The sequence below is a fragment of the Gymnogyps californianus genome, chromosome 9 (genome assembly GCF_018139145.2).
Source record: "Gymnogyps californianus isolate 813 chromosome 9, ASM1813914v2, whole genome shotgun sequence".
In the NCBI taxonomy this organism is placed as follows: Eukaryota; Metazoa; Chordata; class Aves; order Accipitriformes; family Cathartidae; genus Gymnogyps; species Gymnogyps californianus.
The window spans coordinates 11,870,142-11,896,060 of record NC_059479.1 but is presented as its reverse complement, the minus strand read 5'-3'; the positions used below and the strand labels follow the sequence as shown (position 1 = coordinate 11,896,060).

Here is a 25,919-nt window from a genome sequence, read left to right as displayed (position 1 = left end):
GTGGCTCAGTGACCGAGCCAGCCTCCTGGGGAGCCCACAGTCCCGCTCCTGCATGACCTATGTTCCCCTGAGATCTTCTGGAGCTGGCAAGCATCCTGCACGACCGGCTCAGAGGGAGTCTGTGCAAGGTCTGCCGCAGCACAGGGAGCATGGCAGGGAGAGGAGGGCGAAGAAAGCAGCCAGGTAGCTGGTTAGGAAAAGCGTCTGGCTCACAGGAGGTGTTAGATAAGGGAGGTCATACCTGAAAGAGAAATGGAGAGGTCAGGAAAATAGGACCTGGAGCCACCTGGTTAGAACAGGGCTGCTGCAGAGCCAGGAGGATCCTGTTCAGGGATGGCAGAGAGTGGGCAAGGGTCTGCATGGGCAGAGAGGGAAGCTCTCCCCCACGTTGTGTTAGTGCTGGCACCAAGCAATGTCTCCCCCTGGCACATGCATGGGCAGCCTGGGCGAGGGACTGAGTGCTGCTCCCAGGCTGGAGCACAGAGGGACAGCAGAAAGACCAACACCAAAACCCACTGGGCGAGCAGAGCGCCATCCACATACGCATCCCCCAGTCCCCATCCCTGGTGGGAAGAGCTGTCTGTGAGCAGCTAGGAGAGCTTGCACCATTGCTTCTGTCTTGCCAGGTAACTGGGGTCTTGACCTCTCCTGGAGAAGGATCTGGACAGGGACGAAGTGAGGAGGTGGCTCAAGGTGATCGCTGCGAACTCAATGCTGGCAGGTCTGTCCATCTTCGCAGTTGGGAGCCCCGCAGGGTACGGGGTCCCGAGCAGGGCAGGAGGCTGCCTTGCAGCTCATCTGAGGGGATCGAGTTGGTCCGTACTCTTGGCAGCTCTGATCGGCTCTCCTTGCAGGTGTGAAACCTCCTTCTCATCCTCTCTGTGCCCAGGCCACACACTAGTCCCAGCAACACCGCGGCAGCATAGCTCTTGGCTGTAGGTGCAGGGAAGCTGGGATCGGGGCAGGGGTCCGTGGGGAAAACCTCATCTGAGGGAGCAGTAAGAGGCCAGAGAGGGGGATTTCACTCGAGTACCTCGAGAGTTGGGGAAGGCGCTTCGCAGCTTCTCCATGATGTCTTCCAGGCACACGCTGACTTCCTGGGTTTTGGCTTCCACCTCATCTGCAGCAGGAAAGAGGGCAGGGGAGGGTGAGCAGGCTCTCTGGGCATCCGCTTTGCCAGCCAGCATCTCTGCAGGATGGCAGTGTGCAGGCAGCTTCCTGCAGCATTGAACCAAGGGAGCCATGCCAAGAGCTCAGCCCAACCTCCATCCCCACCTGCAGCTTCCGTGTCAGGGGTGTTTTGCTCTTTCTCCTTTGCCTGACTGCCTTCAGACTGATGCGGAGATGAAACCAAGGAAGATGCTGCTGAACCATTGCCATCTGACTCTGCTGGAGGCTGGAGAGAGAAGGGGATTGTCATGATCTCCTTGTCCTCCCCCCCTCTGACCATCCCTTTCTGCCACTGCCCCAGCTCTGATATGGCAAAGACCATCCCAAGGATGGGCTTCCCCAGATCCTTGCCCTGAGAGTACCTGCAGCAGAAGCTCCCTCAGCCGGTGCAGCTGGGACTCCAGCTGCTTGTTGTGGTCCTCCAGGATCTGCATGCGGGTCTCCAGGCGGCTCTTGTGCTGCCGGAGGATTCGCGCTTCTGCCAGGAGCTCATCATTACGTGGATCTTGCACCGATTCGGGGGAGCCTGTAGCCAAGGTTGGAGACTCCACCGCCTCATCATGCTGCCATTTCAAACGTCTCAGCTCTCCCTGGAGGATCCTGCAAGATAGCCTAGGTCAGCATCACTGCTCTCCTTTCTAGAGACTGCTGGAAACACCCAACAGCTGCGCACTGGGGATGGCCCATGACTCGGAGACAAAATATCCCTGGAGGCTTTGCCACATGGGAAGCTTGAGGACCAGCATGCTCCTGGACTTTGTCCCTGCACCACAGGGTGGCCTGCCTCCAGCTCTACCCCACTCAGGCAGTTTACAAAAAGACATGCAACTGCTTCCTAACAGGCTGAGAACAAGGGCAGGGAAAGCATCACCTCCTCCTCAGCCGATCTGCCCTGACTAGAGCCTCACCTCGTGTGGTCCAGAGCAGCACCACCACTGTTTGTGAGGGGCTCAGGGACAAGAGAGACAGCAGTGCTCTGGGCTCACTTCAGCCAGTTTGGCATTCAGGAGGGGAACAGGTTCTGGGAATGGGGGCAGAAACATTTTGGGGAACAGAGTCTTCTCCCTTCCTTGGAGAGCACACCCTCACCAAGTGCTCCCATGAAGGTTTCAGGGCTCAGCCTAGACACCCTCCAAACCAGCCCACTCAGCTCCTCCGATCCCCACCTCCAGCCCAGCAGCTATCCCCTGGCTCCACTCTGAGCTCTGCCATGCTTCTCCAGCCCCTTCCCCTTAAGTTATAAACCTCACTTTCAGAGTTGCCCATGCCCCTACCTGTTTTCATCCTCTAAGTGGGCCAGGATTCGCTCCAGCTCTCCCTTGTCATCCATGTTGAGGCTTCCCGGAACCTGCTGGCTGACGCCAGGCTCTCTGTCAGTGATGGGGCTGGAATGGCGCAGCAGATACTGGTCCTCATCCCTGTTGCAGCAGGTGGAGAAACACCTTAGTGAGGAACATCAGTCTCACAGGATTTGTGTGCCCTTGGGGAAGGACAGCCTGGAAGGAGGTGGTTTCATATGGGAGCTCATTCTGGCTGCTCCAGGTCTAGAGGTCAGAAGTGGCTCAGTACCCCTGGGTAGCTGGGGGTGCCGAAGAGCCTCAGACTTAAAGGAGCTGGGAAGGAAAGCATTTCTGTGCCCTGGCTAGTCAAGGATGGAGCCACAGGAGCCCTGACTCAGCAGGAAGTGAGGAGGAGGGAAAGGAGGCCGAACTCACAGGCTATCGTCAGGGGACAGGCTGTCGTTGAAGAAGGAACAGTTCTGGCTTTCCATCTCTGCAAGCCTGGAGGAGAGAGAAACAGGTTGAGATATGGTCAGAGACACCCTGAATGTCTGCTCAACGCACCCTACTTACGGCAGCCCCTGCAAGACCCTCTCTGGCAGGGTCTCCCAGCTGGCCTGCACCAGTCTGCCCCTCTTTACAGGCTCTAGAGAGTTTTGCCTTTTTAGAAAACAAGACACTGCTGCTCTGGGGTGACAGTCTCTGGAATAAAGGGCTGCTGCCATGCAGCCAGCTCAGCCTCCTCTCACATAAGCAAAGGAAAGGGGTGAAAGCATACCAGCTCCAGCCTAGGGCCTGAGCTACAGGCTCCCTGTGCTCCTTGGGTCCCCACTCTGCCTGGACCCATGGTGAGGGCAGAGGCATTGCAAACCACAAGGCAGCAGCAATGGGAAGCGTGCAAGCAGCACTGGTGAGCACACAGGCAGAGCAAGACATTGAGGGATTTGCCTGGTGAGAATCCAACCAGCGGCTCATACTGGGAAGAGCAGGAGGGTACATGGAGGCTGCTTCATCACTAAGACATCTGCTATCAAATGCATGATGTTTGCTGCCAATTTGCGTGGCATCAGCCATGTCCCAGGCAGGAGCAAAGTGGTGCAGGCAGGTTTGCCTGGCCCTGCAGCGGCCTCTTCCCAACAGCACTACATCCTGAGCCACCACAACAAGCCTCTGCCTGCCAGGCAGCATGCTGGGAAGCGTGGAGAGGGCTGCGGGCAGCAGGAGCTCACCATGCATCTGCCCCGAAACCCCTCCACACCCATCGGAGTCATGCTCTGTGCCCTGGCGTGAAAGCAGTGCCCAGTGGCGATACCTGCTGGCAAAGTGCTCGATCCGGGAGTGGGTGTCGGCATGTGGTAACATCGGGGAGGAGGCTGGTCTGGAAGAGACGCACACTGGTCAGCAAGGCTTGGCAGTCCTCGCTCAAAGCTAGGCCTTGGAGAGGCTGCCCTGGTCTCAGCTGGGCTGAGAAGAGCCAGGGACAGGCTGGAGAGGGAGACTGAAATCTCTGCTCCTCCAAGAACTAGGTGCCATATCACCCCCAGAGCAAGTGCCCCCTCCAGCCCTCCCACTGGAGCCCTGTCTCACAGCTGAGATACTGCTTCCATCCATGGAGCCCACATATCAGGCAGGGTCGAAAGACACAGCCCAGGGCGCAGCCAACTCACGTCTCAGAGAAGTCAGCCTCGAGTACAGACTGGACAGGCAGGTAACCTCTCTGTGGGTGCTTGCTGAAGTACTGCTTGGACCGAAACTTGTTCTTCAGCGTTGTGGCAAAGTCTCTCATGTTCTCACTGGACGTGGTCTGCAGAGACACAAACATTACCAAGGTGCTGCTTAAGGAAAAGTCGGGGACCAAAGGTCAGCATCCGCAGGAAAGAAGTCCCTTCAGGCTGGGCACGAGGTCCATGGAGGAAGAGGCAGACACAACTGAGGAAGCAAGAAGGGCACACGGCAGCTCTGTCAGCCTGTCACGGGGCCTGGCACAAGCCAAGCTGGGCATCAGTGGGTGCCACGCATCCCACTCACCACGAGCCCCAGAATAGCAGGGACACAGGCAACCTCCAGCATGTGGAGGGGAACAAAAACGTACAAGGGATCCACTTCTGGGGCTGCACCAGCCTAAACATCACAAGGCTGCTGCTGTCGATGGGGACCTGCTCTGAGCCAAGACCTTCCCAGCCAAGCCCAGCTCCATACCGGGGTATAGTACTCCATGATGGGGTAGTGCAGCTTGTTGCCCTTGCTGGCTCGCCCAGTGAGGAAGCAAGTCTGGCAGATATCCACATTGAACTGCTTCAGGCTCCGATACCTGGAAGATCAAGAGGCCATAGGGAGGCAGTGAGAATCAGCAAAGACACATCATTTCGGAGCCCAAGAAGAGCTCAGCAGGGGACAGAGGTGGTCTGTGTTGCTCTCACACCCCACTGAACCCACACTGCTGATGGCTGAAGTCCCCAGAAGAGCAGCCTGCTCCTTCCTCTCTGCTGGCACCTGGTCTGACCTGCCTGAAACACTGCTGCTGCAGAGCTCTAGGTTCCCCCAACAGCACAGAGCAAATTCAGCTCCCTCCTGCAGGACACCATGTACTTCCCTTGGGGGCCAAGGTCCCATATCACAACCCCTACCTGAAGCCCTTGATGGGGCACTGCCGGCAGACGGAGCACTTGGTCTGGTGCTTCACCTGCTCAGCCATGGTCACCCGGTGCAGCACGGCCAGCCACACCATGGACTGCGGCTCCAGGTTGGCCCATTCCAGGAACTGGGATGCCTCGATGGCAGGCTTCCCGTTGCTCTGGGGAGGGGAGAGGAAGGGGCTGCTCAGAGCTGGGACCCAGCTGTGATGGAGTGCAAGCTCCTCATCACCTCCAGGAGCCTCTCCCCAGCACAGCTGCTGCAGAGGGGATGGCACAGGCCATGGCACCCTACTCACAAAGCGGAAGCAGCTCCGGATGCTGGGCTCCACATTGCTGCCCCCGAACGCCGCCACCTCCCCCAGCTGGCGCGGGACCTGGATGGCCTCGTAGAGCAGGACGCCAAGGTGCCGCTGGTCACACAGTCCCCCGGCGTTTGCCACTTGGCTGAAGAGATCTGCCAGCAGGACAGACACATAGCCCCGTTAGAGACATGGCTGATGCTTTCAATACACCAGGCAGGACACAGGCACAGGGGAGCGGTGTGTGGATCAGACCAGGGACCCCACTGCCTGTCTCTGGCAGGGAGCTCAAATAAGAGGGAAAAACTGAGCTATGATTAAGTAACCTTTACCAGTATCCTTCCAGCTCCCAGTAACAAGGAGTTTAGAATCTTCTTGAGACAGAGGTTACATACATCACTTCTTTAACAGCCACAGCTGGCCTTTCCTCTATGAATCTGCCCAATCCCTTTATTTAACCCCTTGGTGCTCCCTATGCTAACCCCTCCATGGTACCCCATGGCAGAGAGTACCATAGTTAAAACGCAATGAGGAAAGGGGCTTCCTTTAATTTATCTGAAACCTACTTCCCAGCCATGCACCCCCAGGTTTTTTTCCTTCTGGGAAGCACTGAATAACTGTTGCCTGTTTGCCTTCTCTGCAGTGTTCCTTATAGTGCCATGCAAGCAAGATCACCGCAGCACCAGTCAGTCTGCAAAAATGCCTCCTAATTCAGGCGGCGTAGGCCTGGGGAGGGAGGCAGGGGTGGTGATGCAAGCAGATTAGTCACTGCAGAAAAGCTGTTTCTCTGCTTTTTCTGTGCAAAGAAGGCTAAGCCAGGAAACAAAAGTACTCCCGCTTTCCCCAGATTACTCCACACCAGGACCTGGGGGAGGGAGATGGGGGAACTTACACTGAAACTTCTCCTTGACCTCTGTCCCGCACAGACATGCAATGCCTGTCTTGAAGGAGAGTGCCCTCATCTTCCCACTGCGGCCACTGCAAGGCGAGATATTGCACAGATTTGCAAATGTTTTGGAGTTTTTTTTATGCAGGGGGGTCAGCAAGGCAAGCCTGCACCAGGCAGCCCCCTCACTAGTGGCCAGGGCCTTTTTGCAGCACTGCCAGCTGGAATAGCAGCACGGAGGTTTCTTTCCAAGCATGGCAACCTCACAGCTCAGGGGGACGCCGAGGGAGTGGTACCTGTCAAAGACATTCAGCAGCCAGTTGAGGCTCATGTCCACACAGAGTGGCACATTCACCAGGATGCCCCGCTCCTCCTCCAGCCTCTCGTAGAGGGCAGTCAGGCAGTGGATGACCTCCACCACGTCCATTGCCCGGTCACTGGGCTGCAGGTCATGCTCATTGAAGATTTCCAAGGCTGTGGCCAGGGTTACCATGTCCACTGCACAGAAAGCACAGATGGAGGGAACAGAGGCAGAGAGGAAAACAGGAGAAGTGAGAACCAAGAAGAGGGAGACACAGCCCTGCCCTGACCTGGGACAGTGCCAGCCCCACTGTGGTGGGGAAGATCCTGGCAGGATGGGCACAGCTCCCAGAATTGCTTTCCCACCCATAAACCCCTCCTAAAATACCCACATCTCCACCTATAGTCAACTTGAGCCACCATTCTGTGTGACCTTCCTTCCCTGTTGCTGTGGCCAGCCATGGCCACGAAAACGCTACCCATGAAAGGCACTGTGCGGAGAGGCTGGCAGCCAGAGCTGGCCTCTGCATGTGCCGGGTCCCTGTGGGGCTGGCGTGGGGAGGTGAGGGGGCACAGAGCCACACAGACCCTACGAGCAGCTGCCCAGAGGTGGAGCAGTCCTGTCTCCAGCTCTGACCAGCAGCGGGTGTCGAGGCACAAACCTAAAACGGGGCTAGGACAGCATGAGCTACCCTGGCTACCCTGCTTTCAGATTTCTATGTCAGCAGGTTGTATGCACTTCTGTGTTTAGCAGCTAGTAATCTTTCTTTCCTGAAAGTCTTTCCATTTCTGAGACCATTTATGTTCTCAGTGCCCAGGGGATCATGTGCCATTTCCACACTGTAACTTCACTCTGTGGAAGAGTCCTCCCTTTTCCTGTCAAAGCTACCGACAGTTGCACTGGGATCCCAAATTCACACGCCAGTGAGCATCACTCCTGCTCACCCTCACGTCCACACTGCCCATGACTGCATATGGCTCTGACATGTCCCACGCTGCCTCTTTCCTACGTGGCCACTCTCTCCACCAAACATCTCATCATGGGGAAACTGCCTTGGCAGCTTCCTCCAAGGCAGCTTCCTCGCCCTTCTCAAGTACGTCTTGAACAAGAAGCACTTATTCACATTCTTCCACGTCATTTCTGGGCTGGGAAGAAGGCGTCAGTGCAGCATGTGAGATGCAAGAGACAGGCAACCAAAGATGCACAAGCAGCACACAGAAGGGGTCTGCTTTGCTTTCTGCCCTTTTCCTCACCATGCCTGGTGTTTCTGCGGCTGCTGCTGCATGGACATCTTTGCAGGGTGGCGAAAGCTAACTGCTGCTTTCCCCCATTTGCATTACATCAGCCCTGAATGTCCCTCGGTATGGGACAGCCTGGTCACCACAGTGTCATTGAAACTACTATACAGCCAGGGTTCAACTCCCTCGAGTACCAAACCTACTCTCACCCTCACTCATTGCCTTCTTCCAGGCCTTTCACAAGATATCAAGGAGCACAGGTCTGCCTGGGACCCCGCTGCCACCTGGCTGTATCTCCTCCTTGTCAGGAACAATTAATTCAGGAGGGGGTTTTCCCTCATCCTGCCGCTCTTTAATTTTGACAGAGCCTTAGGCAAGAGGCCTTGCCAAAAGCTCTCCAGCAGCCGAGGAGGCCGCATCTATCAAATTCCCATCTGCCTGCTCACCGATTCCCCCAGAAACTCCTCAGCTGTTTCCAAGGACCAGCTGCCTCTCGGAGAGCCACGCATAGTGTTGAACTCCTATCGCATCATATTCACTTGGCTTATTAATCCTTGTTTTAACTGGAATTTTAGCAACAGTGCAGAAGTCAGGTTTATTTGCTCCCTTCCTCCTCTTTAAGTAGTAGAGCCCTCTGCTGCCCCTGCCAGCAAGGCTGCTTTCTGCTCTTGGTTACATCCACAGCTTCTCTGGGCTCCCTTGGAGCTCCTGGGTGAGCCCCTGCCTGATCCCACAGCTTTGTAACTCTGAGCTGGACCACTTTGTTCTCAAATCCCTTTGACTACACCTGCCCTTGAGGCATTTCCACCCTAAGCCTGCAAAGAGAAGTGCTGACACAGACACATCACAGGTGGATTTGCTCAGCTTCCCAGCCACAAACTCATCTTCCTAGCACTTCTCGCCTCAGCTACCTGTCCCCTGGTGGGCTCCTGCCTTTGATGTGCTGATAAAAGTTTGTGTTATTTTAATGCCTTTATCGAGGGAGACCCAGCAGGAGGGAAATAATTCCCGCACTCACATCGCAGGGCTTTTTGCACCCGTCGTAGTTTCATAGCTGTGCGATATGCTGAGAACTTGATGTTGTTCAAATCCGCTGCAATAACACAGGAAAAGAAGAATAAAACCACAGCTTGACATCTTTATCTCCAGGGCAGGAAGCAGCAGTTCCAGTTCCCAGACACCAGCCCCACCAGCAGAAGCAGTGTGCGTGCGGGAGGAGGAGGGGCAGAGCCTGGCAGGGGGTCGCACCCCATTGCTCTGGGGGGCCCTGTGCCACAGAAGGGAGCAGGTGGGCTGGGGGTATCTCACATAGCACCCCACGCTGCAAAAAGGTGGATGCTACTCGAATGGTTTTGTGGCAGCCTCCTTACCCAGCGTCTGGTACAACTCCGTCATCTTCGGGTGGTCCCAGCATGTTGTCTGGGCCTGGTGGCTGGAAGAAAAAAAGAAGGAAACCAAGAGTCAAGCTGGGAATTAAGCAGCTGCCATGAGAGATTAAAAAAAGGACCTGGCTGGCCCTGGGAGCAAGTCCCATAGTGCCTGCAGACACTGGGGCTGCTGCATGCCAGTGAGCACACTCCACTCACTACCCCCCGCTCCTAATTGGTCCCCAATTCCTGTTCCCACTGGGCCAGAGAAGACCATGGGCTGCAGTTGGGAGCACACTCACTTGATGTAGTATGGCACTTTGTTGGGGGAAATGGCTCGCTCCCAGGGGACCTGGACAGAGGCTGCAAGGAGAGAGGCACAGATGTCAGATCAACACCAAACACTCCTTTAGGTTGATGCTGTTTCTGATGAGAGCCCAGCGGGACTGTGTCAGCAGGTGGGTGCCTCTGAAGAGGCTGTGCCTTCCCAAATCACCAACTGGGGGGTGTTGGAGCAGGCAAGCGGATGGTGCAAGAGACACACAAGACTGCTGGTCTTGTCAGAGGCATCTTGCCTCTCTTGAGACAGGGGCTCTGAATCTGGCTGAACTCAGAACTCAGGAAGAGACACTTCCTGATGCTTTTGATGACGCCCAAGGCAACGCTGTGGTCACCAGTAGGCAGGGCTCATAGCAGCTGGGATTCGGGCACACACACAGCACTGCCTGTTATGGCCAGGCTTGGGCACCCACAGCATCTGCTGTTCCCATTACTCATGCTCTGTGTGTCAGCTGCAGTATCTTGGGAAGATGAGGACGCATCCCATACCAGTTGCCTGCCACCCTATATTTGTTATCTAGAGGACGAAAGCCCTTTTATGGCCCTCAGCTATTTTCCCTTGTCACAGGCAGCTTATCAATTCCAGCAACTGGAAAAGTCGCTCTTCCTTTTAGATAGGAGGACATGGTCTGCAGAGAAACACAGGCCAACAAACCCCACTGACATCTGGAGACCCTGCTGGGCTCAGCATTTCCGAGGACGGACCCCAGACTCTGGAGTACAACCTGCTGCCCATCCTTTGCAGGTCTGAGAGCTGTCAGCCAGCAGCAGCTCAGCTCAGTAGGAACAGCATCCCTCTGCCTTGCCACGTGAATGAAAACCTCCTTAACGTGCACATTTTTGGCCTCCGAATGACTAACACGGGACATGGGGGACTGCCTTTTTCTGCCATCTGTTGTCTTGACCACCCAGTCTCTGAGGCTGGCAGTCCCAGTATCACCTGGAAGCTGCTGCTGTGAGTGTCACAGCTCTGCGCTCTGAAGGGGAACCACACTCATGTCCCACTCTTTGTCCCACAAGGTGAAGTTAGCACAACACTAACTTTGGGAGATGCCTCCTGCTTTCGTTCCTGTGCACCAGGCGCTGGCCTGGGCCTTTTTCTAGCTGCGTGCGTGGCTCTGGGCCCAGCAACAGGACTCTGCACCCCATTTTCCTGTGCCACAGCCCATGCTAAGCCACTCTGCAGAGGCAGCCTCATGGAGGGAAGCCAGGAGGAACCGCTCACGTACAGGAGAGGAAGTGCTGGGAGCCTGGTCCAAAGTCCCGGTGGGCATCTTGGAGCTGCTTCAGGCGTTCGTTTATGGAGGCCTGGAGAATGGGACAGAAGAATTCAATGGCAGCCCATCAGGCATTTCAGATTGAAGCCCCATTCAGGAAGGCTTGTGGATGGACTCAGACATGCCCCAGCATGCAAGTCCTCTTCCTTCCTCACCTGCCTTGGTATTTGCATTCCCCAGTCTGCTCAGCCCTCTACACCTCCTCCCACAGGCTGAGGCAGCACAGGCCACATCTCCAGCTCATCTGTATCCATATTTTCACAGACATCAACAAAGCCACAGCTGGTAATGACTCCTCCATCAGATCCTGATTGTCCTCAGTCAGCATCCTTTGTTCCTCCCATTGCCTTTTCCTGCTCAAAACTTCTACAGATTTACCGGCCACTTTCCTCACACTGAACTGATGCTCTCCTCCCCCAGGAACACCAGCTATACCATCCCTGCTATGCCAAGCCTTACTTTATTGTCCTTGAAGCTCAACAGTGACAGCCCTTCCCAGCATCCTCCCACCTGTGGTTTATTTGCAGTGCTTGGTCCTGACTCCTTCCCACCTGCAGCTGCTTCCAGCGTGTGTTGATCTGCTCCAGGGTACGCGAGTTCTCCATGGACAGGTGGACATCTGAGATGGCAAGCTGGTGCGCAAGATCATTGACCATTTTCACCCCATCCTTCATGGGGGAGAGCTCCTCTTTGAACAGCTGGAGTCCCAAGCCCAGTGGAACAGGCACAGGGCACGGGAAGAAGGAAAAGAAGCAGGCAAGCGGTCAGGACTTGGATCTGATTCCTCTGCTACAAGCTAGGGTGGGCTAGTGGCTGGCAAGACACTGCTGACTAACCCTCCCACAGGGTACCTCAGCAGGGGGGGGAAAAAACCCCAACAAAACAAACCAGCCAGGCTGAAGATTAGTCAAATCTCCTGAGAAGTGGAACGTGGACAATGGCTCATCTATGCTGAGCCACTGTACCTGTGTAAGGTCTGTGCCATGACAAGGTGCTCAGCACAGCCAATTGCTCAGGACACTGCGGGCCAAATGCACCCTCACAAAGCTAGGGGGCTGTCAGAGGGAGGACCTGGCCCCTGAGACCCCATGTAAGGAGGCTGTATTGGACTGAGCAGTCAGGAGGAGCAGCACTGCCCTCCAGGGAAGCAGCATCTCATCACCTCTGGGGCCAAGGCTGGAGCCTTCTCAGAGCCAGAAGTACCTTGGTCGACTGGATATGCTCTGGCAAGGAGTCAATGAAGAGGTCCCCAATGGGTTCCCAGGTTTTGCGCACACTTTCAGCCTGGTCCAGTGTTGTGCTGAGCTCCTCCATGGCCCCTTTAATCTCTAGCAGCTGCTCCAGTGTCCGTTCAATGTGACGGTGCTGGTCCACGCACCGGGCTGTGAGCTTTTCCCACAGTTCACTGGCCACGTTCGCCTGCTTCCAGACAAAGCGGCTGATGTTTTGGATCCGGTGCCGGGGAGAGCCATCTGTGAAGGCAAAGCAGAAGGGGAACAGAGAGCAAAAAATGAGACCTCAGCCCAGAGGAGAGTATGCAAGAGATGGAGGGAGGGCAGGGAAAAGGGAGATAAAAAAAAATCTAGGGAAAACTGGAAAGAAGGAGGGAAACCAAGCGATAATAGTATCCATCTCTTGTACCAGCTCCTCTAGGTATCCAGCCTGCCCACAGACCTCTGGCTGCTCTCTGTCTGTCCTCACAGGCAGAAGCCCTGCTGCCCTTTAAAAACCTACTCCAGAGCACATCTGATACTGTCTCATGAGATGCACCCCATCATGGGCTGCGCCAGCAGTCTCTGCCTTCGCCCGGAACAGAAGCACCGCTCTGCACCAGTCTGACCTTTTGCCAAAGGATTGGAAACAGCCTGGTGCATGATGGCGCAAGGCAGAGCACTGACGTGCCGCTTTGTGCCACACCAACCACCTCTGCTCCATCCTCTCCAGTCCAGTCCAGGAGGAGCTGTGCTGTGCTATGGGAGAACAAGGAAGGGGGAGCTCCACGGACCTTTGCTTTCTGAAGTTGGTTCTTCTAATTCCTCAAAGGGATGCTGGGAAAGGAAAGCCTGTGCTGACTCCAGGACAGAGTAAATGTATGGTCCTCGAGACTTCACTTCTTCCATGAAAGCCTGGAGGGCAGAGCACAGAGATAAGACAGCAGGCTGAGCTGGATTATCATGCCCCTGCTGCCTGCTCTCCAAGGGCTGCAGTGATTTATTCACTCCAGGGCCCAAACCTCACTGGAGACACAGAGAGAAGTTAACAGAGAAATATTTTCGCAGTTCGGGGAAGGAATGACCACCTACAAGAAGGTGGCTCCTGCAGAGGTCTGGACTGCAGCTTTGCTGGAGCATGGAGGTGGAACAGCGAGCCCAGAAGGGTGTGTTGAGCCAGGGCTGTGCAAGAGGAACTGCTTTATTGATGATGCTTTCACAGGCACTGCTTGGAGGTGCTCCTCACTCATGCAGTGAGAACATGGTCATGCAAACAGTCCTTCCAGCAGCTGTTCAGCAACAGCTCCAGCTGCTGGAGGAGCAAGGAAGGGAACAGCAGGATGCCCCAAAGCAGCACATCTGCCAGGGCAGACTTCGGAGGCAGGCTGGTCTAGGATGTCCTCTCCTCCCCTCCAACTGCAGCCCCCAAGTGGTGCTGTCTGCTGAATCGGCTATTTGTATGCCGAAGAAGTGGCTAGCTCCAGCAAGGATGAGGGACAGCAACAATAAGCAACAGTTTAGTTTTGTTTTCAAGGTAAAAACAACTAAAGCCCAACAGGCACTGACAGCAAGAAGGAAATGCTCTGATCAGGGAAGCAGGAAACTCTGACCTGTCTGGGTTTACCCCAGTTTCAGATATGATGATAATGTGCTACTGCAGGAATCACTCATGTCCCAACCACCAGGTCACCTTTAGACCAACCGACCTCCTCAGGCCCCAGGATCCCAAAGCAGAGGCCAGTGAGAGGCAATTTCCTCTGTTGCAGAGGTAGGACATAAGGAGGAAACTAGGAGAGAAGTGATGGGGCCCACTACCAGCTGCAGCACCTGCAGATAACTTGAGGCTGTAATGCAGATTTATTGTCTAAAACTAGGTGGGCTCTGCCTGTTGCGTGCCATGGGTATTTGCTACGGGATTGGGGCTCTGCCTTTCCATGGGAAGCGGGGATGGAGACAGGCAAGGACTGGTGTACTCATAGGCTGCGGGCATGGGCAGCGGTCCCAGGCAGGGCTGCCCACCTGCAGCTCATCTTAGCAGTGAACAGCGGCAGGGGAGGTGCGAGGGAACATACCGCATGCGTCTCCTTTTCCTGCTGCACCAGGAGGACATCGCCCCGCAGGGGCAGCTGTGCCGAGAGCTCCTCATCCTTCTGCCCAAGCCAGTCTATGATCTCCTGGAGAGGCACCTGCAGCTTCCCACTGTGGTCGGAAAAGGCCTCCAGCCGAGCCCTGGCAGGAGAGCGAGGACAGCAGGACAGCGGTCAGGAGAGGAGCAGGTTCCCCAGGGAGGGGAGGCACAGCACCGTGGCTGGGGTGGTGACCCCCGGGCACCCACAGGACCCCACCAGCGACTGGAAGCATGCCTCAGCACAGGCTGTGCATGACCCTCAGCCAGCACAGACGTTGCACCACCAGGTGGGGTGAAGCACAGAGGCATTGGGGAGAGGAAACTCTGAGGCTATTCATCACCCTGGAGCCCAGAGCAGAGGACAGAGTCACTCCACATTTGCCTGTGGGTCGGGGCTGTGCTCTGGCTAGCACAGAGGGCTTGGCATTTACATGACTGGGCAGCTTCCAGGAGCCTTGCATTAAGGCAGGAGACAATTAACATGCCCCAGTTAAGCTCTCCGTCATGCTGGCTGTGGAGCTGCAACTTCTGAGGGTCTGGAAGGCATGTTCCCCCCATGCAGTGGAGAGGGCTCCCAGCAAAGGGACAGGCACAGAGGAGGTGGCGGCAAGGCCGTGGGGCAAAAAGAGACAAGCCACACAGACAGCGGTGGCAGAGGATGGAGAAAGCAGCAGAAAGCAAGCAGGAATGAAGGAGGGGAGGAAGAAGAGGATGCGATGGGTGGAAATGGTGGGGGATGCTTTTCAGTGTAGGGAGAAAGACTCAGAGGTCTGTGGACAAGAGGGGAAACAGAGCCAAGGTCACCGTGAATTCATGTGGCTCATCAAGCAAACAAGTTCAAAAACCTCCTGACAAGCACATGCAGCAGGCAAGGCTGGAAGGCCAGGCCAGACCTGGAGCTTGCTCCAGGCAGGGACTCTTACCGAAGGCTGTGGGATTTCTTTTTTATCTCATTCCAGCAAAGATTCATCTCCAGAGGGGCCTGGGGCCCGGTGGCACTGCTTGGAGCCCGGGGGTTTACACACGAAGGTCCTGCACCATCCTGTAAGGCTTCAACCTGGGCAGAAACAGAACCACACTGCATCCAGAGATCACTGCCCGGTGCTTATGGCACTTGCCTGTGGACACCTACCTGCCTCTGTCATGACCCTGCCTGGCTTTTCAATTTGCAAGGGGGCTGCCCTGCTCCCAGAGCGGTCTGTTAGCAGCTCCAGGGAAGCTCGTGGCCGTGTCTAGGGGAAGGATGCACTGCCAGCTCCAGCAGCACTAAGAGCAAAGGTTGAAGGAAGGGCTTACTGCACATGTCCTGTTCTGCAGGATCTCTGTGCTCCTCAGTTATCCAGCAATGAACTTACCTTACTGCTAGGTATTAAATCAGAGCTGGCCCTTGTGTGTCACAGTCTCTGCAGGGCTAATGGCGATTTCTTTCCATGCCATACAGGGCTGCTGTGCTTCAAGAAGAGGTGAGCACCGTGGGTCCTGTTGTTCCTAGGAACCAAGGGGACCTGCCAACCTCCTTTACGCCATCCCCAGTACTGGGAGCTGCCACCTGCACCTCTACAGAAGCACAAGGATATTCCCTGCCTGCACAGCAAATCTGACATGCTGCTTCTCCTCCAAAGATGCTGCTGCTTCTCCACAGCTCTCCAGAACGAGCAGTGGTAGGAAGGATGCTCTGAGAGGCCATGGAGCAGATGGCAGCAAATCCTAACCCAGCCACATAAAGGAAGCACACTTTGTACTGCGCCACAGCTGGGTGCTGATTCCTGGACAACAAATCCTCAGTGGTTGGGGGAAGGAATCCTCTCCTAAGCCTTTAGCACTGTATCATGCTCCTGCTCGTGGTGGCAGCAAAGACATCATTGCACTTGCTGACAACAGCAACACACACCAGCAGGACTAGAAGCATCTCACATAGGACTCAGTGAGCGAGGGGGGATTTCCCCTCTGAAAAACATAGTTTGTTGTGCAAAACACATGGACACATTGCATTTCCACAAGTGAGACGCTGATGCACTTTGTTGGGGAAACGGCAGCATTTCGATCCAATGCTACTTTGATATTAGAGCTCATTTGTGATAATTATCCCCAGGTGATTAATCAACTATAATTAACTGCATTAGTACTTTCTAAACAGCACATACAACAGGCACCCCTTTGCCAGAGAAGGGCAGCCACCTCTGGGGGAAAGCAGCAGCTCTTCCAAGGGAAATGTGCAGATACTTGTCACTTGTCCTGTCCAAGGGCTCCTGGAGGTGTCCAGGGGACAGATCCAGCCAAGCCAAGGAGAACAACAGGCAGGAGGAAACCACCAGACAAGGCATTTGGCTGCACAGCTAAAACAATACCGCCTCCATGCCAGTTCTCAGAGAGAAATCAAATGATCGCTGAGACTAGTGCTAAGTTTGCTTCATCTAAAAACTTCTAACACCAGGCTCTGCCTCCCCACCCTGCTGCTCCAGGAGCATCAAGAAAACAGAGAAAACCATCACCCACAGAGTTCACAGGAATCTTGGGGCCATGAATAATAAACCACTCAAGCTACCACAGCTGCTTGCACATAGGAAAATCAATACTCTGTATATGCACATGCTCATGACGCTGAAGTAGGTTAGCCCCACAGTGCTGCCAGTGAACACTCCAGCCCTCCCCTCTGTCCCAGAGGATACAAAAGGAGAGGATCAGCTCTACCTGGGTGCAACTGCAGCACAGCTCAGCAGAAAATGCAGTCCTCCCAGCCTTTTTTAAGAAGTTGTTAAAAGCCCACCAAGCCTGCAACTCACAGACCATACCCAGTAGATGAGCCAGGGACAGTGGCCAAGCAGGGGCCAGATGTTGAACATCTCATCCCCTAGGACAAAACCCCTGCAAGTGAGCAGAGGGAAAAAGCAGTGCTTTCCCTCTGAGCATCCCCTAAGCCCCAGCAGCAGCAGCCTGGATCTGCATTCCCCCTCCACCCTTGAACAGCTTTATTTTCAGGCGCAGAACACTCACGCAGGCTCTGGCAAGCGCATCTACCTGTGCTCAGCCACAGATCCACCGCAGGGCCACTCAGCTTCACCGGAGGAGCAGGCATCACCTCCCACCCCTCCGGGTGCTGCCAGGCAGCACCCGGCAGGGAAGCAGGCAAACGCCGTGTGCTTTAGCAGAGCGAGGCCGCCCTGAGCACTGACCCCCCAGGAATCTGGAGGGGGGCGGCAGTGCCTTGCTGCCGCCGGCCTCAATCCCAGCTTTGTCCAGTGGCATTCCAGCAGCCTCCAACCTGCCTTAACCCCGGTGGTGCCATCGTGGCTGCCTGCAAAGCACAAAGGAGGCAGAGATCTGCCTGCTGCAGGGCACCCTGGTGTGGGAAAGCCCATTGCGGGAAGTTGGCCATGTGCAGAGGGATTGCTCTGGGCACTGAGGAAGATCCAGCTCTGCAAGGGCATGGCAAAGGTGATGGTGGACTGGAATGGGTTGACCAGCAGAGACCTTGCCCTCAGATGCTGGAGCACATGCAGGGCAAACAGGGGTGTTTGCCAGGGAAGAGATTTACCCAGGGAATGGTCCCAGCAAGCTTTGGCTACCCAGAAGGTAAATAGTCAGGTCCTTGAGACCTAACCCCCAAGAAGCCAAAGATGCCCTCCTTTCCCCCCAAGTGCCCCAGCCCAGCGCTGGGTGCCAGCACAGATGTTTCTGCCCGCCTGGACTGGGTGCAAATAGTTTGTTTTTGCCAGAAGGCTCTGGGCTGGCTCCTCGTGCCCCCCACAGTCCTGCCGCCCCGCATTGTTTCCATGCTCTCCTCCACCTACAGGGAAGGAATGAAAAGCTCCCTGTATCTATCTCTCCCTCTCTTCGCCTCCTTCCCTGCCTGCACATCTGACTGCTGCTGTCTCTCCCTCTGGGACCAGCACGGCCAGCCTCCTCTCCCCACCACCTCCCAGGCCCGGCAGATGCAGGACCAGCTCCCAGAATGGAGGAGGGGGCTTCAGCAAGGCCAGGGCACAACTAAGGATGGGTTGTTTGCAGCCTGCCGGGAGCTTTCAGGGCAAGCAAGGATGAGAGAGGAAGGCTGTTTCCTAGGTGGCAACACCTACACCTGTGAGAAGGAGGGCACAGCAGACCCTTTGAACGAGGCAGGCTGTCATTAACGTTGCAGGAGCCAGCAGCCAACCCACTGATGCCCACACAGCACTCAACACACTGATGCCCACACAGCAGAAAGTCAGGCTCAGGCAGGGACTGGGGGAAACCTGTGGTGGATATGACCTGAGCTGAGGATGTTTGCACCCTCCCCGTGTGCTGTCTTGCAGCTCAGTGGTGGTGGGTCCCACAGGGTGTCCTGCCCCAGCTCCCCTCCCCTCTCCCAGCAAACCCCATAGGGCTCTGACCCCCTCATAGAGGCTTGGACTGCTCAGGCAGCTCAGGAGGGCATTTGCCTGTTCATCTTGTTCTATCCCTCTCCCTCCTCGCTTCATCTGCTGGGCTGTTCATTAACCACCCATGTGCTGGCCTGGCAGCAGCTACCTAACAGCCACCCCAGGGCCAATAAGCCCTGACTCAGCTACCAAGAGCCTGCCCCAGCTGCAAGCCTCATCCTTGCATGCTGGAGCAGCTCCAGAGGCAGCTCTGCCTTCCTCCTGCAGACCCCGGCTCTCTGAGGCAGGATGGGTCCAGGCTGATGGCAAGCCACAGCAGGGAGGAGCCCTAGGCTCAGCCTTTGCACTTCATGTTTGAAGCACAATGGAAAAGGAAAAGGCAGAGCCAGGGACCTCATTTGTCCTGGGAACAACACTGCCAGCACCCAAGGAAAACTTTAGCACCGTCCATCAGTCTCTTGCCAGGTGAGAGGTACCCTGGGGCCAACAGCTACAGGCAACAAAGGGGAAGCCATGCTCTAGCAGAGCCAAGGCAGCGTTTCCCCAGTCTTGCTGTCCTGGGTGTCCCAGGACAAGGTGACAAACCAGCTTGTGACAGCTCGGTGCAGAACACAGGCAGCTTGGCAGACAGTTGCCAGCACACCTTGCTGTTCTCCACTCTGCCCTGCCATTTACCCAGGGATCCTGGAGACCTTCACCTCTCTGTCTGGCCTGTCAGCTCAGACGCCCTGGGGGAAGGAGGAGGGAGACCAACAGTGTCAGCACCCACTCTCCGTTCCTCAAGATAACTAGACTAGAAAGAGGTCAGACTCCTCCTCTGCCTTACAGCATTCGCCAGGGGCTTATTTCCAAGCTGTTCTCTGCAATGAGGAAGGTTAGAAACCTACATTTTCAGCAAAAGCTGATGTTCTTCCAAGTTTCCAGGAAAAAAGTAAACCCAACCAAATACACAAGAGCTGTTAATGGTGGCCTCTTGCTCTTTATTTTGAAGGAAGCTTGAAATCCAGCTCTGCAGGTTGTCTCTCTTGCTCTACTTTGGGAAACACTTTGCAGCCAAAACGCTCAAGGAGAGCTAACGCTCTCATTAAGTGCAAGCCAATGGGGGGCTGGAGCTAACAGCTTTCCCTGCCACCAGGAACAGAGTTCCCAGTTTGCTCCACAGACATTTGCAACCACTGCAAAAAGCTGCCACGAGAAAAGCTCCCAGACCCAGCTCCTACCTGAGACAGCAGGTGGACAGTACTGCTGTGCTGCGCCTGGTCTGTGACGTGCCACTCAGGACATCGTGGGAGGACATAGGGCCATTCCTGCATCACCAGGGGCTGCATCAGAACCAATGTTCATGGGGATGGAGACAACTCTGGGCACGAGCACCTGAAAAGCAACGTGAGAGTCCCTGTGTCAGCTTGCACCTCCTCATGGAGCTGACCCCCTTCCCAGCTACCTAGTATGCTGCCTTCACAAAGGCTGAAGACTAAAAGGATGCTTTTTTTTTTTTTTAATATATTTGTACTAATGTTGTCATCTTTTTTCATCTAAATGTCCAACTCTTTTTTGCATCTAGTTATACAATTTGCTGTAATGATATCCTATGTTAGTGAGTCCCACAGATTATATTGCATTTTTTAAAAAAGGGTTGGGTTTCTTGAACTACAGGAGATACCCAGGGTTTAAAGGAAGAGGGGAGAGAGGATTTCACTGTCATGACCACTTATGTTTAGACATAATAGACATATCCCCATAACAGACAATATTTTCAAATGTATTATTTTTTCCTTTTATGTTCAGAAGGAAAATTGCCTAGAGCCTCAGTCCCCCATACATGCATCTCACACTACCAGCTACCTTTTTATGAGTTTTTACTCATTATGAGTTATAAAATTCCCTTTTTTATTCCATTTTTAAAACCATATGACCCATAAAGCCAGTTAGCAGTGGCCCCTTGTCTATTCTATAGGTCTGAAATGCAACCTCTGGTCACAACACTGCTTTTTTTGTTGTTTGGACTCTGAATAAGCTAAAATAGTGATTTATCCCACTGCCAGCATCATCTCAGCTTTACAGAAAGCCATGAGAAAACAAAGCCCAGAGAAAACAGTGCAAGGTAATATTTACCTGAATCTGGCAAATTTCTACAGCTGAAGCACAATCCCACAACGCTACGTTTGGCCAGCGGCAGCGCCGTGAAAGGAGCCGAGCACCAACATGTTCACAGCAGGATGGAAATCTAACACACAAAAGCTGTGAACACTACGCAGGGCTTTGCCCAGACCAGACTCAGCACATCTGAGGTCAGATGAGCAAATCAAGAGTGGTGCTTGAATACTGCCTGTGATGGGTCAAGAGGCAGCGCTGAGGGACTGTGCTGTCTCCTGTCCAACCCACTGCCTAACTTGGTGATTGCTTTCCTACTTTTGGAAGAAAACTATCACCTGGCTCCAGCAGTGAGACCTCATGTCCAAGCAGAGATGGGGCTGCTTCCAAGGTACAGACAGAGCAAAGCTGATGGAAGAAGGTCGTTGGCTCCTTCACACCCAGCTCACTTGGACCAGCTGAGAAACTTCCTGCTTGGTCCTGGCAGGGCAGGAGCAGGCAGCGTGTCCAGCACAGCCAGCGATCATGCTGGACAGCCTGGCAAGGAGAAAACCCCCAGGCCCTGGTACACACTGCCCGCCTCTCACACTTTCACATCCCTCTCTCCCCTGCCTGAGCTTTCACTGCCTCTCCCCCCTCCATTACACACATTAAGAGAATAGCTTGTCCTGTTATGATTTTTTTAATCCCTTAGCAATTTCTACAGCCATAATTCTCTCCCTCTCCAGCAGAACAGCCTGTGCTGAGCTCTCCAACATGCCGATAGCCCAAGGTCCTGTCCTCTACCCCTCCTGCCCATTTGCACAAATGGGCATTGCAGACTGTGCATTGTGGCACCCTCGCCCTGCTCCTTTCCCCATGCAGGCAGGGTTATCAGGACACATTAACAGTTATAAATTCCAGGGTCTTCAAAGCCCCCCAGCCTCATGGGGCAAATTCACCTCTTGCAACTCCAAGGCTTCAGTGGATGATTTTTGTCTTTGACAGCAGGTAAGACCACATCTTATTCCTCCAATGCTTGTGCTATTTGAGGTCTGAGCTGTCCCTGATCCTCTAAATGACCGCTAGATGAGGCTCAGTCTAGCAGAGATACAATTCTGAGGGCATGAAAAGTTATTTTGCCTCAAAGCCTCCATCAGAGGAATGCCATTGAGTTCTACCACATGACTGGCAAGTCCGTGGCTTTTGCCGATGAGGTTCTGCGACATCTCATTGCAGCTGCCATCCTGAGGCCTCAGTTTTTCTGTGGTGCAGTGCAATGTAATTGCAGTGACGTTTGCTGGCCAGGCAGGTTCAGCCAGCCCTCCAACACCACACACAGGGGCCCTCCATTCCCAGTCCTCCCAGCAGAGCCTGGTCTCTTGTTCCTCCCACCAGCGCTGCAGAACGGGAGCAATACTGGGAAGTTCACTAGCTCTGACCTTACTGCATTTTGCTCAAGGATAAGTCTCCATGCACAGGGCAGGTGCAGTTCTGGAGACAGAGATGGGTAAACCATGTCCTACGGGTATCCACATGTAGGATGTGGTGGGTCTCCACACTCTCTGCCAGCATTATGGAAATAAGAGCCCTTGCCTCACCTCCTAAGTGCCAGGCTCCTGAACTCCTTCAGTGATGACAAGGTCGATCAGGACACAGAGCCATGGCACAAGGGAACTAAAGCCTGTCCAAGGCAGCAGTCAAAGAACAAGACCAAGCTGGAAAGCTAAGTGTCAGCAAAGGTCACTACCTCAAGCATGTCCTGTGCAATACCTTGCTGACACAGAAACCTTATTGCAGGTTTGACAGCAATGGCTCAGCTGCTCTTTGCCACTCTGCAATAGCAAAGACAAAGCCCAGATGTGGAGAACCCAAGATAATGTGGAAATAACTCAGCTGCACGGCAGCCAGCACAAAAGGAGGACATGCAGTGGGAGAGAGACAACCAGACGGTGAGGCACGACTGCAAGCAAACCAACAGCTACATATGATCCCTTGCCAAATTCCCTGCTATTACAGGAACTAGGCAAGGAGAAATGCTCTTGATCTGCTTTGCTCCTCTGCTGTGGCACACAAAATAGCTCCGACTCTTGCACTTTTACTTTAGTGCTTAAGTATGGCACTGTGTCTGGGCATGGCAGCATGTGGAGTAGATGTTTTGTGGATGCTTCCTGGCTAAATGTCTATTGCCTGCTCCCTACGCCTGTCAAGAACTGAACCTGTGATCCACCTTACCTCTCCCACATCAGTGCTCACCCTCTGCACTCTGCTCTAGCTTGGTGCTGGAAACCCAGTGTGCTACAGCCAAGGGACATCATCAACCAAAAAAAGATTTAAGTGTTGGCCACTAAAACTACCATCCCCGCAGCCTACTACAAGCTTCTACTTGAAGTTGAAAAATCCTCCTTTAGAGGACTCAGGAAGCAGTGTGTTCAGGCAGTCCAACCAGATTTAAAGTGAGGTTGATCCTCTGGGCACATTTCCATGCAAGAAGGAAAACCATCAAGGCCCATGTGAGCAGAAGCAGGTGAGAATTTCCACAGGAGGACATTGCAAGAAGCAGTCTTACAGTCACCATGGAGCAGGCACTGAGGCACTGCATCCATACAGTGGAGGCAGCAAGGAGTGAAACCTTTCCCACTGGTGTGTCTCACCTGGTCTTTGCTGGAGGTCCCCACTCCAGGCCCAAAGATGATCAGACCCTTCCTCAGAAGGATCAGGTACAACCTTGTTACATGATGCTGTTTTGCACCCTCCTGCATGAAGAGCACCCAACACTTGCCTCTGCTCTTAGTGCACCTTAAGAAACGAAGCATTAGATGTTTCATAGTGCTGTGTTACAGCTTCCAAACACTTTAGTAACGAAGCCACAACTGTTTAGCCTAGTTGGAGACCATGATGATCCTCTAGTTGAAAAATAAGAAAGCCAAAAAATCTTGATGTTACATTTCAACAGTTGAATGCTTGGGCATTAGGGTGTATTCAAAACAAAGTAGCTGCCTTTTCCCTCTTCCTACATGAGCTGTACCTGTTACAAATTCAGCGCTGGAGAGCCTGGCTCACCACACTGCTTTCCAGGCAGTCCGACAAAGGCAGCTGAAATGGCCTTTGCTCAACCAGTTCTGCTTCAGCTCTGCCACGCAACTTACTGCTTTGCTCAGTGACCTCTGCACTCTTCCTACTTACAGGCCCATTGCAGCAGCAACACAGGCTGGCCAGAGAGGCTGCGCTTGGGTGCACAGGCTATGCCCCATCTCCTGCAGCATCTCTTCTCCATCCCAGCTTGCCACCAGTGCACGTGCTGCACAGTGTCTTTCTTCCATTTTGCTGCATTTGTTTAAAATCCTCCTGATACAAACCCAGATCCAAACTCTCCCAAACATCATGTGAATTCACGCTGCAGCTGACCTGCATCGCTAAAAGTAACCCCCAGCATTAGGGACCTGCCATGGAAGCTAGAGTCCAATGTCAGATGTTGAATTTCCAGCTCTCTACCACATATAACAGCAGCAAATACAGCATATAGGTCAAGAGGTCTCTCGATCACAAGGCTTATGCTTTGAATTGCTAATTTCCTCCAAAACATTCTTTCTGGGCTGAAAGTTTCCACTTCAGATCTTGGCCTATAAGGAAAAAATATGGCAACATTTTGAGGCAAGGCAGCTCAGCCTTTATTCCATGAGGGAAATGGAAGTACAAACACACTCCCTGCTGCTGGAAATGTTAATGACTTTGTTGTTGTTTAACTTACTGTACAAAAGAAGTAATAACATTTTAGCTCAGCATGCTCAGTGTCCTTTAAGGGGAAAGGTGGGAGGCTTGTGGATATTTCAAAGTTCATCTCCCATGTAAATGCTAACAAAGGGAGCATTCCCAAGCTGGCAGACAGCAGGACTCCCTCAACAGTGCAATAGCACATCCTGTTCCAGCAAAAATCATTTTCTGCACGTGCAAGTAAATAGTTTAAGCCTGAGATTGAGCGCCAGCAGACCTACTTCCCAAGACCCCACTAGATCAAGGTTTGGTGAGAGAGAAGGAAGTGGGTCTTTGTCCCACTGGGACCAAGCGTACAAACAACACAATTCCCTCTTAGAGCATGGGCCCTTAGTCTCCATCTCTTTACAAACCAGGAATAGATACTTAAACACACTCCTTAAAAAAATCACCCCAACAGTCTCCTGGTTCTCACTTGCTCCTGTGTACAAGTAAAAGGGAAAAGGACTATCAGCAATCTTCCACATGAGCGGGCATTTACAACCCCATCATCCAAGGGCTAAAAAACCCAGATGCCAAAGCTGCAGCTGGGCTTCACACTGCACTTCCACCTAAGTACCAGGTCCCCTTCATTAATTAGAATGAAGGGTCCTTCAATTAAGCAGCTGTCCTTAAGAAGTAACATAAAATCTTTGCTGTATCTGGTGGTCAGGAAGTGGCACAGAAGATACCTTATTCAATGAGGGTGGGTGAAGTGGGGCACTCTTGCATCTAATGAGCTGCATTCTTAAACAACCACTTAGACTTTGAGCTCATAACCAAGAAGTTATTTTAATTCAATGGATAAATAGGTGCCACAGGTCCTGATAAAGCAGCAGCATCTCTTCCGCTGGCTCACTCACTGTCCATTTTCCCAAGCAAAAGAACATACACATGCACACAAAAAACTCAAGCTGAAGAATTTCACCAGTTAGTCTTGCACCAGGGAACTGGGACAATGATGTCCCCAGCTAACCAGGTGAGTGTGGGTGCATGCCCCCAACATGGCCATGCAGAACTGACTGCTCCTCTCTGCTTAAAAATAACTTATAGGAATTTATATAGGAAGACTGAAATCTAAATTTCTTTCATACGCCGTTTCAGACTCCCATCTGGGTTTTAAGTTGCTCTCTCCAAAACTCACTTTGCCTAGGAATTCTTCCCATCTCTTCTCCTCCTCCGATTAGACAAGTACTATAAATAATTACCCGAGCACTTTGAGGGCCCAGCCGTAAACACACAGTCCCGCTGTGCTGGACACAGAGAAGCTGCTGTCTGATAGACCTGACAGACAAAAGGAGCAGGGGAAGCAGCAAACATCCTCCAGCCTCCCAAAAGGGACAGTGAGGGGACAATAACTTGCCTAATGACCGAAAGAAGGTTGCACCAACCATAAAAATTTAACCCAATTCTTCAGAGACTCAGTCATGTCCTGTAGCCCTGAAATCAGCCTATTTAAACCCACTAAAAATCCTGAGTCTTGTCTTTCTCCTCTAAGAACCTGAGCTTTCTCTTCCCTGCTGTTAGAGGCAGGAAATGAGTCTTGCTGCATTGTGAAAAACACATCACCTATTTGCCATACTATATAACTGATCAGCAATAG

The 25,919-nt window shown here is 53.5% G+C and overlaps 1 protein-coding gene across 2 annotated transcripts; it reads right to left on the bottom strand.

Moving 5' to 3' along the window:
• Window positions 1-221: 221 nt before the first annotated feature.
• On the bottom strand, window positions 222-19,818 carry DRP2 (dystrophin related protein 2). 2 transcript variants are annotated; one of them, XM_050901703.1, is made up of 23 exons: window positions 19,711-19,818; window positions 15,056-15,189; window positions 14,077-14,233; window positions 12,799-12,919; window positions 11,997-12,265; window positions 11,345-11,491; window positions 10,746-10,824; window positions 9,480-9,540; window positions 9,181-9,242; window positions 8,829-8,903; window positions 6,568-6,769; window positions 6,278-6,363; window positions 5,383-5,540; window positions 5,078-5,244; window positions 4,650-4,761; window positions 4,118-4,254; window positions 3,763-3,828; window positions 2,886-2,951; window positions 2,445-2,588; window positions 1,533-1,770; window positions 1,276-1,396; window positions 1,034-1,120; window positions 222-241 (listed from the first exon to the last, which is right to left on the bottom strand). In XM_050901703.1, exons 1-23 carry the CDS (start codon window positions 19,816-19,818, stop codon window positions 222-224), a joined length of 2,817 nt encoding a protein of 938 aa, XP_050757660.1. The 2 variants fall into 2 exon arrangements, with proteins under 2 accessions (XP_050757660.1, XP_050757659.1); XM_050901702.1 differs by lacking the exon at window positions 222-241 and having other exon boundaries at window positions 984-1,120.
• Between the last annotated feature and the right edge of the window lie 6,101 nt (window positions 19,819-25,919).